Raw genomic sequence first — 15,685 nt, forward strand, 5'->3', positions numbered from 1 at the left:
TTGAGAGAGAGAGAGAGAGAGAGAGAGAGAGAGAGAGAGAGAGGGGGAGAGGGAGGGGGAGGGGGAGGGAGGGGGGAGGGGGGAGGGAGGGGGGAGGGAGGGAGGGAGGGAGGGAGGGAGGGAGGGAGGGAGGGAGGGAGGGAGAGAGAGAGAGAGAGAGAGAGAGAGAGAGAGAGAGAGAGAGAGAGAGAGAGAGAGAGAGAGAGAGAGAGAGAGAGAGAGAGAGAGAGAGAGAGAGAGAGAGAGAGAGAGAGAGAGAGAGAGAGAGAGAGAGAGAGAGAGAGAGAGAGAGAGAGAGAGGGAGAGGGAGAGGGAGAGGGAGAGGGAGAGGGAGAGGGAGAGGGAGAGGGAGAGGGAGAGGGAGAGAGAGAGAGAGGGAGAGAGGGAGAGGGAGAGATGCATTGGCCAGTTAGCACCAGGGAAGGAATGTGGGCTAATTATTATGATATATCTGTGGCAGCGAGAAGTGGAATGACTCCTGTGGGAAAAGAGAGAAGAGGGTGGATGGGTGAATAGAATAAGAAGCTGGAGAGCATATTATTGCGGTATTGATATGGTTTGGTCGCGGTGTTGACGTGGAGATGGACTCCAGAGGAGGGTGCTCTGTTCTGACAGAGGGGGACTGAGAAGACACAAGCCAGTGCTGTCAGATCTAGCTCTGGAACACGGACATCATGATGACAACCACAGCACAAATTGAGAGAGGTAGAGACGGGGAGGGCGAGGGGGAGGTGATTCGAGGTGGAGAGAAGAGTGGTTACGAGAGGTTAAAGAGAGGAGTGAGGAGACAAAAAACAAGAAAAAAAGATAAAGGGAAAAAGGCATGGGGAGAGTGAGAAAGAGGAGACTGAGAGAAAGAAGATGGAGAGAAAATTAGGAGAAGATGAAGAGACAGAGATGGAGAGAAAGAAAGGAGGAGGCTGAGCTCTGCAGAGGACAGGACTTAGACTGATGAAGGGCGCACTGTTGCGTAACCATGACGCCCTGGCCCTGCGGGATTGCAGGAGGCAGACAGAGGCTTCAGCTGCTCCTAGAAAGAGGTCCCCGCAAGGACAGGGCAAGGGTTAGGGCTAGGTCTGCAGTTAGGGCTGGGTTTGGGACAGGGCAGTGGCTAGGACCTGTGCTAGACGGGTTGAGGTTAGGCAGGAGCACATTCTTTCATGTCCTTTGCTGTCCGTATTGGGTGGTTCCAGATGTGTGTGTTGTCCTTCACGTGTGTGTGTGTGTATGTGTGTGTGAACCTTAAACAGCTGGGGGACCAGGGGCATGCACGCTTCACTGGTTGAAGCTCTGGACCAGATCCTCCAAGGGCTGCCAGATCCTCGTGTGTGTGCGCACGTGTGCGTATGTTTGTGTGTGTATGTGTGTGTATGGGTTGTTTATTATATGTAAGTTGTACTCCATTGAATAAGAAAACCATGTGCCACCAGGTGTGGCTCGGTGAAAAAGAGCAAAAATAAATAAATACTTTAGTATCAGCACTGTTTATATGAGTGGTGATTTAATGGCTGTTTGCTCAGGCCTGTGATGTCTGTTGTGTGTTAAGTGTTAAGTGTGATATGCAGTGAGTATATTAAGTGTGGTTTTATGTTCCGTAAAAGTATAAATTGTGTGTGATGCTTAATTTAGGCTTGTCTTGAATTACATTCCGATTCCTTAACTGCTCAGCCACCTGCCACCTGAATTAAACATACATGGCTGTAAAATCAACAATTTTCTCTTGGCACACCACCCACCACACTGTACCACCCCCCCCCCCCTCCTCCCCAAACACTTACGATTACAAGATAAACAGTAATTATCTTCAACTGTTATATATGCTGTTTCCTCGATTGTGAGTGGGAGGGTCCACTCCCGTGCTGAATGGAGAATGATTTGACTAATCATTAAGGCCAGTGCCTACTCATGAATAAACAAATTAGGCCCCCACCCACTCTAAATAGACTATACTTCACGACAGTCATGACAGAGTTAAGATGGCAAATGATATGTTATCTTTCCCAGGCTTGAATATGATCTAAAGAAAACATTTGACCAAAGCCACCCATCCACCTCTGTTCACCCCCTTTCACTCCCCCAACCCCTTAGTGAGCGCCAACCAGAGCAGCCCAGCCCATGACTACCCAGACTGCCGTGTGGGTGGCGGGGAGGCCAGTCTGCTGGTGTCTCCTCTGGTGGTGGCGGGCATCGTCATCGGCCTGGTCCTCCTCCTATCCTGTGTCACCATCATTGTGGGCAGCCTGCGCAAGGACAGCCGTCTGCACAACCCACACCTGCGTGCCAGCTATGGTAAGAGTTAACTACCTAATTAGACGTCAGCAGCAAGCCAGTTGTGATAAGTCATGTAGGTTAATTCAATAACTTCATCCGTCTGTCTCCCCTGTCTCGCTCCCCCGTCCCCCTCATTTCCCTCATCATTGTCCCCTGTCTCCCCCCCATATCTCCTTACCCTAATACCCTTCCTTGTCTCCCTGCCCCATCTCTCTCCCTCGTCTTTCTCCCTCGTCTTTCTCGTCTCCCCCTCCTGTCTCCACAGCCCCTGACGGTCTCTCCTACGGGGGCTCTCTTGGGGACCTGAGATCCACCTGCATGGATGAGTTTCCTCCTGCCTTCGACTTTGACTCCTACACAGAGAGCCTATCTCAGAGTCACACCCTGTACCCTGACTCTCCTCCTCAGTAAGGATCCCTGCATCACCAGCTTCCACTGCCTCTCATCATCATTTCCTATATATATATATTTCTTATCTTTTATGACCAGTTCACATTCAATGATGTGCCCATCCCTGCCGCTAGCCCAGTTAGTCTCTCTGCACACACCAAGGAAGGCTAGGAGGGATCCTGATCATGGTCTATTACTGTGGACTGGCGATGTATGTGTGTGTCCTCGGTGCCTCAGTGTGCAAGGCAAGCCTGTGTTGCCACAACTACAGATGGTGTAGGGAGGCTGAACGCTCACCTGTGGAGCCTGTCAACACTTGTGCTTCCGCTCAGGGTACTGCAGAGCTGGGCGCATACCAGAAAACACACACACACACACTCTTAAACTGACACATGCATACATTCAAACACACATAAACATGGAATGGACGTGACACTCACACACCAAATGGGATGGACCTGGACCCGCAGACCTGATGCCCTCGGTCCTTTACTGCGGACAGTGTCTCTCTCTCCTACAACACACTCTCATTACGCCTTTCCTACAACACACCCGCACACACACACACACTCCCATAAAAAGTGGAAGTAAGACCATTGTTTGAAGCCAGGGTTGCAGGACTGTTGTGATGGAACAGGAACCTGTAATGAAGATTTAGACAGCAATCCCAGCTTTAGTGTCCCAGAGGGAGTCATCGTTCTTGCAATAAGCTATTAGGAAGCAACACCTAGGTTCCCAGAATCCTAGGGGGGAGGTTGTTATAACAGGAGTGTGTGTGTGTGTGTGCACGCGCATGTTTGTATGTGTGATTTAGTGAGAGAATGATTAAGTGTGCTTTTGTGCACAAAATAGAAAGTGTGTGTGTGTACATTTCCTAGAATCCTAGGGGGGCTCACATGAGTGTGTGTGTGTCTGCATGCAGGAGTGGTGTGTGTGTTTGTACGTGTGTACGTGTGTGTTTGTACGTGTGTGTACCTGAGAGGTGCAAAACACCTCGTTTTAGTCAGGTGGGGTTCCTAACTTTGTGTAATCCCCTGAAGCCAGGGGCCCACAGGCCCAGAGGCAGTCCCCTCAGGGTTAGTAGGCTTGTTAGAGACCACAATTCTCTTCCACATTTGCAATTCCACATAGAAGACACACAAACACTATATTTATGTACAATATTCCAATAAACAAAGAGGAAACATGGTGACAGAACCAAGGCAACAGCAAATAATGCATTGTCTTGATAGGGAGCAGTAAACCCAATAACCACCTTTTCAAACATCTGCTCTGTTCCAGCTATGAGGAGTGTGTGGGGCCCGGAGCCACACAGATCTATATTCCCACAGATGATCCCCCTCCCTACTCGCTGACGGACCCCTGTCAGCAGCACCAGGAGACCCTCTACAGAAGCCTGGAGACATCTGCTTCAGCTTCCTGGTTAGCTCCCAGCACTGCCTCACATTACCCAATCAGACTTCAAGATCTCAGGCGGCAGCCAATCGCCTCCATCTCCCTTTCAACCCTCCCCCAAGAGGATGCACCCCCTTACGAGGCAGTGGTGCATGAACAGCACCAACCCCTTCCCTTGATGCCACTGGACGTGCTCAAATACCAATCAGAAAACAGCCTCCCGCCTCAACCAGATCAGCACAGGATTCTGTAAAAGTAGGGCTGTGGAAATCTTACTGTAAAAGCAGAACTGGGCCTATAGAACTCTTCCTATAGAACTGGACCTGGGTCTGTAAAACTCTTCCTAAAGAACTGGAACAGGGACCGTAGAACTCTACCTATAAACCCCCCCCCCACCCCCCCCCCACCCCCCCCACCACACTCCCTGCTCTCCATATTAGGATGGTGTTGCTGTCTCCCAGCAGAGCCTTCTACTGCATTCAGGAGCCTGGCCTCCACTCAACTGCCTGATTCACACAGACCCTACCTCTGGGATAAGTGTCCTCATCCCAAGATGTCCGCCGCATCATCCCTTTAACCCTGGGACACCGCACCGCCATGGAAACGTAGGCATTCCTTGTCACTGGTGCATTGTGGGGGTTGTAGTGTTTCCTTTCTCAGAATGAAGATGCTTGTAGTAAGTGTCCCTCTTACTGTTGACATAGAGTTAACACACAGATACTGTAGAATGTTCCGTTAGCGCCTTCCTAAATCTCACATTCCATTCTAACACATCCTGTTGTTCCAAAAGACTGATCTTTCCCACATTCAATAACATTACAGCTCTGTATGTAGCAGGTCTTTAAGACTCCTTTGATTAATGGCAGTACGTCATTGTTGTTTGTTCAATAGTGAGTTTAGTTTTTTGTTAGTTTTTTTGCACTATTGCATGAAAGGTCTTCCTTTCTGCATTGTAGACTTGCATGGTCCCTGAGTGTGCACTGTTGGCACTGCCCTCTACTGTTGAGCAGGGCTTTTTTAGACACAGACTGTTCTGGCTCCACCTCCCATGACCTCATGCTGACACAGTACAATACCTTACCCAGATACCTGAGACATGCTTTAGACACGTGTTAGACATTGCTTTCCCCATGTCGTAGGACTGGACTCAGTCGTCAGCTTAGCAGGCTAATGCAGACCAACACATGTGCTGTGGTGACTTGTCCTCCCTCCTTCCTCTTCTGTTGCTTTCTATCAGGCCTCCATGGTGAGGTCAATCACTGTGAGCACCATCAGGTTGGTAGTTTACTTTTATAGTTTAGAATCATAGTTTGGTTATTTAGACAGCTTGCTTCAATGATTAACTATGGACTCAAGTCATAGTTCATCATGGTAATTTACTATGGAAGTTTACTATTGAAAAACTCAACATCAACTATTGCAGTTTGGATTCTCATATTTCACTATAGTAGTTTACAATGGTAGTTTGCTATGGTAGTTTGTTTACTACTATAGTTTACTGCAATGGTTAATTATAGTGGTAGGTAACGACTACTCTATTATAGTTCGCTATAATAGTCAACTATGGACCCCAATCATAATTCTTTATGGTAGTTTTCTATGGTAGTTTCTTACCACATTTAATGTAGTATTTTACCATGGATGCAATACTTTACCATGTCCACATGAATCCACTGCCATAAAGGAGATATGTTCTTGATTGTCAAGGATATGTTCTGGATAGTTTAGGTCAAGGCCCTCAAGGCAGCATTCCTGAAGCTCAACAGCCATGTATCACCACCAAGTCCTCACTTAGTATCAGCACAAATATACAGTATGTTATTACAGTTGATGTTGTTTTAAGTATGAGAACTTTGACACATCCAATGAACAAAGTAATCCCCTTTAGATAACACCTCCAGCCCAGTTACATGGTGCAGTGTTAATATGCTGGAAAAACAGTTATGTGCTTCAGAATGTTTAACTTGGAGTATATTATGGAGTATATTATTAAGTCATGTTTGTAATACAAATACAACACATCACTGGGCTTGGTGAACAGTAGCCAGATGCAAACCATTATTACTGTCACATCCTCCATCAGTATGGGCCTGACTCATCATGGTCTTTTCAAAGTTTCACATCTTTTTCCTTTATATTTCTCTCTAAAAAAGTATCTTATGTGGCTCAGTTGATGTTTCAACAACTTTTGGTCTCCTAAAGATGTTGGGGACCCGCCTGTCGAGCACCATGACTGTTAGACTGCCTAACACCGTAGCCATAGAAATGTAATGCAATGAATTAAAGTATAAGAGCTTTTCTTTCTAAAATACTGTATCTTACTGTTCTAAGTGGGTTCTAAATGTGTTGTGGTCTGTTAGTCTGTTATTATTACTGTCCTGTCTCCTAAGTGTGTGGAACTGAAACGAAAGACCTCACAATTGTTAGATAACAAGTGTAATGTTTTTGCCAAGTGTTCATTTGTTGAATGTTGGTGTTAGTTTAAGAGGTGTACGAGGTAACCTGGCTGTTTCTTTCCAGGCAGTTTTTTTCTTCTAATTTGGCTGGGGTTTTGGGGGGATGAGTAGAGGGAAGTGAGCAGAGGGATTACGGTTCTATTACATAGCACAACACACAAGTTCTTGTCGATCTTCAGTGCCACTCTGCTCCCCACTGAACACTGGGATAATGTTCACTTGCTGTATGTAGCATATGCTCATCCTAATCCACACTGTAGGTGTTGGTGAAGCAGCACCCCTGAATTAAATCTTTCATGTGGATTATTAAAATAACGATACAGTACTGTATGCACAGAAACTGGAGCCTTGACAGGTCAGAATAATACGTTCCTCTGCCCCTTGGCAGTGAAAGATGGTAGATTGAGTATTGTATTTGGTATGGAGGAAAGGTGCGGTATAGACTGCTTCTATAAGACCTGCTGTTTCCCCATGAAGGCAGCTCTACCCCAGAGCCAGAACCGCAAGCTTGGCTGCTCTAACCAGAACACCAGAGGTCTCCATCCTTTTTCCTGGACAACTACTGTTTCATCCTGTATGTGTTCCCTCCAGCCCCCCTTGTATCTAACATGAATCAGCTTGTCAACCAACTAAATATCAGTTTCTTGTGTGCAAAATTTGGATTGGAAAATATCACACAAACAGGAGCATGGTTGGAGGAAAAATGTACAGGATGGTAGCTCTCCCAGTTAGAGTGGTTAAAAACACACACTGCTAGACTGTATCCTGTCATCCTGGCTGGTGGTAGTCTTAACGTTTTCGGGACAACTGTGGGACAAGACATTAGTTGTGGTTTTACTCTCCCTCCATACTGTGTGACAATCATTCTTGTTTCATTAGTCACAGTTGTCAATGGTTACTTGGGCTAGAACGTTTATGTATAATTTCTCTAATTAGAGGGAAGTAAATAAAGATCACTTCTCTGACTTGAGTCTGAAGTGTGGATGATTTGGCTTGCAGGAGTGAACCGAAAGTCTGCTGAAATTAAAAAAATATATTTTAAAACAAACTTGAGACCTTTTCAAACTTTTTGTTTCTTCTAGAAAATAGCTCTGCAGAACCAGAATAGTTTTTGTAAGACAGTGAGTAATATGATGACTTAATCCTAGTTATTCATGTTACAGATCTGATCTTTGAAGACGATTGCGCCATCTACTGGTACTGTCAAACAAATAAGTCTAACTTTTGTGCAATAGCGCCAGTAAGGAAACAGAAAGTATTCGTAATACATGTTTAGTCGGTCAAAATGCATAATGGCTTGATGTTGCTCAACAATGACCAGAAACCAGAAGGGCAAAGAATGTCTGTGTATTTTTATGATTTTCCTTCAATACTTATTCAGCTCTTTCTCCTCTCACTTAATTTGTAAGGTGTGTGCTGTGTGTGTAACGTCCCACTTCACGTAGCCTACGTGATCAAATATGGGCTAATCATATGTATCCTGACTAGTGTTTACGACAATGTGTCATTTTGTTTCCGCCTCGTCTCTCTTCATGACAAACCTACCTCGCTTGTCCTTTTGGCACTTACTAAATGTACTTCCTCGTTTCATTTCTAAAACCAAACACGACTTGTATTCCTTGAGAAAACCATGACGAACAGAGGTCCTGACCAAACGCCAGATGACCGTCACATTGTCTTTGAAGAATATCAAGATTACTACATACAAACTGGTAGCCCGGAAGTGTGTAAAGAGACTCCGGTTACCGAGAAAGCTGTGCGCTTCTTGTCAGATTCGGATCCCGCAGGAAGGTTTCATACAGTAGACTTCTATCACATCGCGTCAGAATGTTCAAAAATAGGCTCCAGTGATTGTCGGAGTGTACTTGCTGCACTCATCAAAGCTACAGAAATGTTGGAGGTGCTTTGTGTCAATCTGTTTCTCTACCCATGGAAGAAAGAAATAAAGAGCCTCAAGGTAAAATAAAATGCCAATTCTTAATTAACCTGTGTATACAGTACCTTACATGTGCCTGATCTTAGATGGAATGTATAAGGGAAAGTTCCAGTATTGTTTTGTCGCTAACTAAACATATTCTCGTAATATTACAACATAATATTTCATCTTTCTTGTCAGACCTACACAGGTGCGTTTGTCTACTGTCTCAAAGCTGTGTTGCCACTCAGCATCACTCAAGCCATCCTGGCTACAGTGGGTTACCAGCCCCAGTCTGACACACAGTACGTGCTGGCTGACTCTGTAGACCCTGAGAAGGTCATCCAAGTCGGCTTTGACCTATTCCTGGCCAGGATGGAGTGTGAGCACCTGCTGCAGGTCATGGGTCAAAGTCCACAACCTGAGTGCCTTGAGATCCTGCGCAGTAGAGGCACGTCTCCCAGCATCACAGGTCCCGAGGAACCAGCATCAGGGAGGGCTGAGAGGGAGAAACAAGAGAAGGAGGAGGACGTCATGGGAGAGGGAGAGCTCTGTACTGGGTGCCCTTTGGTGGCTCCTGGTCCACAGGAGAACGAAGAGAGCCAGGTGAGCTCACCAGGGCGGCCTGAGGTGGGCCTTCCCCTGGAGGCTGCCTCTAAGCCCCCGACACTAAGCCCCTCTCCAGGCCTCAGACCCTCCAGTACAGCCTTGAATGAAGACCGGTTCCACCTGGAGATGCAGTGCAACTACCCAGACCTGGCAATTAGACAGAAGCGCATCTTCAGTAAAATCCCAAGGCCTCCAACGGCGCAGAGCATCCGGGAGAAGCAGCAAGCTGATGAGCCCGGCAGAGCTACGTCAGCCTTGGCCAGTCACCTGGTTGGGCCCCAGTACACCTTACACACTGCAGTAGCCGAAAGCCCTCCTACGCAGCCCCTCAGTCAGAACCCCCTGCCCAGACCCACTCCTCAATGGGATTTAAGGAGCAGAGGTGAACAGGAGGGCCCAAGTGGACTTGAGGCTGGGTCTGAGGCTAAGACTGAGGCCTGGACTGAGGCTGGAGAGGAGGACGAGGAGGAGGAGGAGGAAGTCAGACAGCTAGCGGAGCGGATGGGGCAGAAGTATGTGTGTAAGGAGAACCTGGGATATCCCATAGAGGAGACCGGAACCCCTGATCCTCACCCTGACCAAGGCTCCAACAGGAGCCCGGCCCCGCCCATACTTTGCCATCCCTCCCTGGTGCCTGTCTGTCATATCCCAGGGTGCAACAGCTGTGGAGTGGGCATGGATAACCTCAGAGAGCCGCCTCACTCTGTGTACGTCCCAGCCTGTCACCTGGAGCTGTGTGACCCCAGTCAGAACCAGAGTCAGGCAACAAAGAGCCTCAGGGCGCAGATGGAGTATTCTGCAGTTGTAGGCCCCAGGGCGCAGCTGCAGCATGCTATGGAAGGGCCCAGCGTGGAGGTGCAGCACCAGGCAGTGGTGGGCCCCAGAGTGCAGCAGCACAGGAGCCCCATACAGCAGCCTGAAGATGACTTGCTGCAAACTTATGTTATGGTGGAACATGACAAGAAGTGATGTTATCAAAAATCCTATTTTCAAGAACTCTTTTATGCGGTTCAGTGTTTAAAAGTGATACAATGTTCATTTACTTGACATTGTGTCTAACAAAATGTGCTCAGTATCTCAGGTTGCAAATATATTTTCTTTCAGATTATTCTCAGGTAACAATATTTACTTGAATCCCCTTGAAATAATAATAATTAGGATGTTTTAGTCCATTGCTTTGTTTGTCCTTTGAGGAAATGAGATTATTGGTGCCAAAGGGGATTTCCTATTAAGGTGTGACTCAGAGGGAGCCTTTCAGAAGGGAATGCTATGACAAATACAGCACTAACAGCACCTACTCAGACCATGAAACGTATTGACGAGTTATACAATTGTGTACAGATTATAACCATGAATGTCGGACATCAACTGTTGCTAGATTGTTCATTATGACTGATGCACAGATCATTTAATAAAACCAAAATGCTTGCTTGTCCTCAGATGTGCTCGTCTCATTCAAATGGCTCGAAGTGTTTGGACTTCTTTCAAGTAAAGTACAGTTATGTACATAAGTCTACAAATCATTTTTTTAATCATTTAAAACAATAGCAAACAGTATGAACAGGTTGTAGGGTAAGCAGACAGGACAATACTATGGTCTGCAAGCCTATTCACAACATTGAAAGCTTCAATCTCCAAAAAAGGTCAAATGTTCAGAAATAGATCAAATCATATTCTCTAAAGTGTAATGAAAGGGGGTGTTTGTGTGCACAGCAGAGCAGGATGGAAGTGCAGGTTATGATGGGGTCATGACTAACCTATGGCTACATGTAGCCCTATGAATGGAGCAAAGACTTGATCAAATTTGGTCAGAGAAAGTGAACAGATAATACATATATAATATAATTAAATATATAAATAAAATAAACATCTAATTTGGTCAATGTTAGATGCAACTGAACTACAAGTGAGGTAAGTAACAGATGTGTGAAACATGAAATCTCTCATTAAAGACAGAATGCAAAGAGCCTAAATCTTTGTGATCATTGTGATAGATATCTTAAAAACAGTGTAACTGTGATATTATCACATAAGAAAACCATGTCTCTGTTTCGGCAGTCAATGAGTGAGCCATGAAGTCAAGTAATATATGTACATTGATTAACTACAGAAATAAATGTGTTTCATGGTAAGCAGCCTATACATTATTCCGAATAGTTAATGTAAACCCATCTGATAAAACTTTTTTGTGTGTTTAGTTTGCTTTGCTGATTCTTCTGGTTAAAGCCTCAGACACGGCTGGCAGCCAGGATCTTCTCCCGGTTCTCCTCATACTGGTGGAGCATCTTCTGACGGTCGTGGTCCGCCGAGATGACCTGAGACAGGGACAGCATCGTTGAAAACACTGCAGCTATATCATGACACAAGGACAAACATCTCAAGATTTGTGAAGCCATGGGTGACTTGACAATATGGCTGAATGTAATTGGTCACTCACCAGAACTGGAGCAGGAAGTGGGAAGGTGGTCTGGTTGATCAGCCAATCTTCATACAGCTTGTGAATGGCCTCAAGATATTCCTGTTGAGAAAACAGGGTCCCTTAGAGTCTCTAGATATTCTTCATTTTCTTTTAGGTGGACCAAATATGACAACAGGCTTGTAGACTCTTGTGCAAAGCAATGAGCAGCCCCCAGACAAACCACTTACAGCATTCGCCTATTGTTTTGCAAAAAAGGGCTATGCCCAACCAAGTTCAAACAATATCCTCCTACCATAGGGATGACCTTCTCCTCCTCCCTGCATCTATCTTTTAGACGTTCATAGCAGGTTTTCGGAGATGTCTGCAGGTACACTAGAATAGAACAGGACAAAATAGAACTGAATAGGAAAGAATGTAACAGAACAAAACTGTAAAAAAAAAAACGACAATAATTTAGAACAAAGATTAGTAGAACGGCACGTAAAGGAAGATGATGATCCTAAGGTATTGTTTAAAGCAGAGTGTTTGACGCGATTAAGCAGTGTCATTTGATCTCGTCTAAGAACTCACCAATGAGGTCCACTGGTATGGCGATGTTGTGTGTAATCCAATCAAACCACTCACTGAGAACAGCAAAGTCCACCTCTGGCATCTTCCCACTGCAGAACATAGAATATGACTGTAGTCTCAAGTCAGGCCTGTAGACACAGCTCTGTAGTATCAGGTTTTTAGTCTCTGGTCTATAGTCTTGGGTCTGTAGACTCAGTCCTGTAGTGTTTCAACAGGACCACACGTTCCCCCAGTCCAGGTCTACCACACACTCAGCAGCACTATCCCACACATGTCCACAGCTGGACTTAGCCATAATGACATACCTTTTAAAGAGGTTCTCCACGAAAATGTTCTTAGCGCTGTAGATAGACCTCTCCATCATCCTCACAGGAGCTGACTGGAGAGCAACACACACAACAACACTGTCAGTCACAAGGCTTGACATGGTTGGATCTCTGAGATGCGTGAGGACACCCCGAGGACCCTGTTCTTGTGTTACACTATCTAATACACCTCACAGCTCAACGTATCTCCTGCAGAGGTCCATTCAGTCTACCTACTGTAGGTGACAGGTGTCTGTCCAGCATGGTCAGCTGAATGTAGGTCTGTAGAGTAAGGCCCCATCGGGTAGGGTCCTGGTACATCAGCCCCTGAGAGACAGAGATACACAAGCAACTGTCATCTTCCATCTATTACAGTCATGAATATACACACATTGTTCTTATTATTCATCTACAGCCCTAACAGAGGACACTGAGCTAGGTAAGCAATGGCTACGCACCAGGGGATTGTGTCCTCGAACATTTCGCCATTTGGACACAGGCTCTGTCAGCACCTGCCGTGTAAGAAGAAGAGCAGGAAGAGGTTAGCAAGTCAGCCACAAACCACTTTTCTTATTCTGGCTTTGATTCACCATCTCACCTCAATGTTGTTGGTTTTACTGAAGTACTCCAGACATGTGGTCTTTCCACTAGCAATGTTGCCCTCGATACAAATCTGAAATGAACAACGCTGTGCATTACATATAATTCTAGGTTTGTGTCTTGGTATAACTTCAGTTTCAAAGATATAGGCTACTGGGGTTTAGGTCACTTCCACGTCAATTTAAATTTCAATACAAAAATACCTGAAAAACACGCAATAGTAATCTGAGTTTAATTTCTGATTAAACATTCTGATTCAGTAGGAACATAAGGCAAATACTGACCACGGCCTTCTTCTCCTCACCATTACGCACCAGCTTCCCTTGGGAGGAAGACAACATTATGAGATAACTGAGGCCCTGGTCTGCCTCAGTCAGTCAGCTACGCAGCTAAGTCAAAGACACACAGAAGATAGTTATGGGAGGAGGACGAATGGGGGGAAGAAACAGGCAGGCTATTAGGATATGGCCGGGCTTGTTTCTATTCCTTCTCTCGTGCTTTCGTACAGCGTGCAGGTGGCTTAAGGCTACATTAGAAAGCTGTACGAAGAAGTCTTTAGCAGTGATTACATTATTAGTAGTAGTAGTTCGCAGGGAGTTAGCGACATTATTTTTCGTTTTCTCTCCGCGAACTTCATAGTGATACATTTTAGCACACAACCTCGAGCACCTACTTGTAATGAGGTGTGTATTGTTGCTATGAGTTCTCCTCTGCGATATGAAAGATACGACATGCGCCAATGAAACAGTGCGATTTGAAGACAGTCCAGTCACGCTTCTCCACAATGTATTATAAAACGAACAATTCAAGGACATTTTGCATAATTGTCAGACGTACAGTACGGGACCAGTTTTTTACAGTCAACCGGGTATTGGGTATTGAGTAAGCGGTTAGCAGCTAAGTCTATGCAGCTAATGCAGTTCTCGCGTGGTGTTTTAGTTCCGTGTCGTAAAGCGCTTCCTGTTCATCGTCAATGTTCTTTAGGGAAGTGGGCGTCCAAGCTGATCTGGGAACAGTTCTCTCTAAACAAACGTCTTTAGCACCTGGTCCCACATCAGTATATAGGCTCGTGTTGAATATTATAGAATAAAATAGAATATAATATACATATATGTTTGCATTGCTTACGTGCCTAAACTCTCTACAATAGTTTAATGAACTCCCTTGAGACAACTGTAATAATAATAACAACAACAGTACGACACACTGTAATTTCCTGCCACTGAGAGGAACCTGTCAGATGAGGAAGGGAGGAAAGGTTCTACAGTAACTGCAGACACAGAAGCCTACCACTGCCAGCATGTCCGGACAGGTCTCCTTCAGTGCCCCCAGCCCATCCAGTCCTACCTCAGTCTGCAACGTTGAGATAGACCTGGCCTTCCTCAAATCCTACCGGGGGTGCCTCAAGCTGGCTGAGATGGTGAGACAGAATCATAAGCCTCACAGTTGATAACCACACTGCCATGGTGACCGAGGAAGGGAAGGGACTATATGCTCAAACTCAAACTGACAGAACATATTTTAGTTTTACTTTGATAAGAAGTGTGTGAGAATAGGAGAATAGATATAGAGATTGATGTTTAATCATGTCCTAGACATGACCGAACTACTTCCATTTCCTTCTTCCTGTCTGTAAGATCATTTCTAGTATGACCAAAGGCAGGCTCTGTACTGTGTACTATGTACTGGAACTTGGGTCAACACAGTGTTTATAGCACATTAAGCATGACTACTTACCAATTAACAAATAGGTTGGCCAAGGGTGAAATGTTTGCAGAATTTTGTTTCAAATTTAGTTTAGACAATAGGTGGCACCAAATACATAAAAGTCATCACCAAATATAGCACTGCACACGTCAGACAGTACAGAATCCAATATGCATTCAGCATTGAATTCAGCATCAAATAAAGAATCTGTGTCATGTTCCCGTGTGACTCGTGTCTCAGGTGATGGCGTTTGTGGCGTTTGTATGCTTTGCGGTGGCCTCTCGACCAGTCTGCATGGCTGCCATGGCGATGGAGCTGCTGGTCACTCTGGCTCTGTTGCTTCTCTACCTGCTGAAGCTCCACAGGAAGTTCACCCTGTTCTTCTGGCCCCTTGTGGTAAGGAGACACGAGAGGGTCCACACTGGGCCTGCACCACATACAAACTCAATTTCATCCCTTTTTTGTTAAGCATTTTATGAAAGGGTCTTTTAAATGAACCCCCAAAAGGTATACAATTGTCTAGTATTAATAAATGATCAATTCATAGAGAGAATAGCATGCTTGATGCAAAAAGGGTCTGGAGTGATGATTATGATGTGTTCTGTTGATCCCCACGACAATCTCAGGACGTGTTCAACTCGGTGGTTGCAGCATGCATCGTGCTGGTGCTCAGTTTGATGGCAGTGTCCACCTACACTGTCAGAGGCACGCTGGCTGGAGGGGTAAGGGCAATCAATTGTTCATTCAGTCAGTTGGTCATTCTCATGCGTACACACTCCCGCATTCGCTAACACTCATTTACCCACTAATTAAATGTGAATCCTGTCAAGGATCGTGTCCTAACAATGCTTGTCCTGTTTGCAGATTGTTGGTCTCCTGTTAGCAGGGCTGTGGAGTGCCGACATCTACTTGCTCAGCAAGAGGATAACATTCAACCAAGCAAGATCACAAACCAAATAAAGCTGTGCAGTGAAGACAACTCCTTGGTTATTTTTTCTTCCTCTCCCTCCCTGCCTCTTATTCCCTCCTTCCATAATTTCCTCCTTTG

General features: G+C 45.5%; 4 protein-coding genes across 6 annotated transcripts; 3 read left to right on the top strand and 1 right to left on the bottom strand.

Moving 5' to 3' along the window:
• Positions 1–951: 951 nt before the first annotated feature.
• bean1 (brain expressed, associated with NEDD4, 1) lies at positions 952–4,309 on the top strand. Its single transcript, XM_084682822.1, has 4 exons — positions 952–1,063; positions 2,089–2,289; positions 2,537–2,678; positions 3,943–4,309. The coding sequence occupies exons 1-4, from the start codon at positions 952–954 to the stop codon at positions 4,307–4,309; spliced, it is 822 nt and encodes a 273-aa protein (XP_084538948.1).
• Positions 4,310–7,973: 3,664 nt separating this feature from the next.
• Positions 7,974–10,536, top strand: LOC146246812 (uncharacterized). The gene is made up of 2 exons (XM_084682970.1): positions 7,974–8,469; positions 8,629–10,536. Exons 1-2 carry the CDS (start codon positions 8,143–8,145, stop codon positions 10,003–10,005), a joined length of 1,704 nt encoding a protein of 567 aa, XP_084539096.1. The 5' UTR covers positions 7,974–8,142; the 3' UTR covers positions 10,006–10,536.
• An 8-nt stretch (positions 10,537–10,544) lies between these two features.
• On the bottom strand, positions 10,545–13,879 carry tk2 (thymidine kinase 2). 3 transcript variants are annotated; one of them, XM_084682979.1, is made up of 10 exons: positions 13,604–13,879; positions 13,215–13,252; positions 12,929–13,003; positions 12,789–12,842; positions 12,568–12,657; positions 12,331–12,404; positions 12,026–12,114; positions 11,748–11,827; positions 11,474–11,554; positions 10,545–11,351 (listed from the first exon to the last, which is right to left on the bottom strand). In XM_084682979.1, exons 1-10 carry the CDS (start codon positions 13,743–13,745, stop codon positions 11,265–11,267), a joined length of 810 nt encoding a protein of 269 aa, XP_084539105.1. In that variant the 5' UTR covers positions 13,746–13,879; the 3' UTR covers positions 10,545–11,264. The 3 variants fall into 3 exon arrangements, with proteins under 3 accessions (XP_084539105.1, XP_084539106.1, XP_084539107.1); XM_084682980.1 differs by having other exon boundaries at positions 13,215–13,319; positions 13,604–13,743; XM_084682981.1 differs by lacking the exon at positions 13,604–13,879 and having other exon boundaries at positions 13,215–13,589.
• Positions 13,880–14,036: 157 nt separating this feature from the next.
• cklf (chemokine like factor) lies at positions 14,037–15,616 on the top strand. Its single transcript, XM_084682989.1, has 4 exons — positions 14,037–14,350; positions 14,878–15,033; positions 15,264–15,359; positions 15,502–15,616. The coding sequence occupies exons 1-4, from the start codon at positions 14,231–14,233 to the stop codon at positions 15,595–15,597; spliced, it is 468 nt and encodes a 155-aa protein (XP_084539115.1). The 5' UTR covers positions 14,037–14,230; the 3' UTR covers positions 15,598–15,616.
• Positions 15,617–15,685: the final 69 nt, after the last annotated feature.

This window comes from Hypomesus nipponensis, chromosome 19, assembly GCF_054491055.1.
Source record: "Hypomesus nipponensis isolate SF chromosome 19, ASM5449105v1, whole genome shotgun sequence".
Taxonomy (NCBI): domain Eukaryota; kingdom Metazoa; phylum Chordata; class Actinopteri; order Osmeriformes; family Osmeridae; genus Hypomesus; species Hypomesus nipponensis.

Coding starts and splice junctions, on each gene's coding strand:
- bean1 (XM_084682822.1), top strand. CDS start 952: ATGAAGGGCGCACTGTTGCGTAACCATGACGCCCTGGCCCTGCGGGAT. Junction 2,290..2,536: donor ACACCTGCGTGCCAGCTATG/GTAAGAGTTAAC, acceptor CTGTCTCCACAG/CCCCTGACGGTCTCTCCTAC. Junction 2,679..3,942: donor TACCCTGACTCTCCTCCTCA/GTAAGGATCCCT, acceptor GCTCTGTTCCAG/CTATGAGGAGTGTGTGGGGC.
- LOC146246812 (XM_084682970.1), top strand. CDS start 8,143: ATGACGAACAGAGGTCCTGACCAAACGCCAGATGACCGTCACATTGTC. Junction 8,470..8,628: donor AAGAAATAAAGAGCCTCAAG/GTAAAATAAAAT, acceptor CTTTCTTGTCAG/ACCTACACAGGTGCGTTTGT.
- tk2 (XM_084682979.1), bottom strand. CDS start 13,745: ATGTCCTTGAATTGTTCGTTTTATAATACATTGTGGAGAAGCGTGACT. Junction 13,253..13,603: donor CAATACACACCTCATTACAA/GTAGGTGCTCGA, acceptor CTTCCTCCCAAG/GGAAGCTGGTGCGTAATGGT. Junction 13,004..13,214: donor GTGAGGAGAAGAAGGCCGTG/GTCAGTATTTGC, acceptor TGTTCATTTCAG/ATTTGTATCGAGGGCAACAT.
- cklf (XM_084682989.1), top strand. CDS start 14,231: ATGTCCGGACAGGTCTCCTTCAGTGCCCCCAGCCCATCCAGTCCTACC. Junction 15,034..15,263: donor TGTTCTTCTGGCCCCTTGTG/GTAAGGAGACAC, acceptor CGACAATCTCAG/GACGTGTTCAACTCGGTGGT. Junction 15,360..15,501: donor GAGGCACGCTGGCTGGAGGG/GTAAGGGCAATC, acceptor TCCTGTTTGCAG/ATTGTTGGTCTCCTGTTAGC.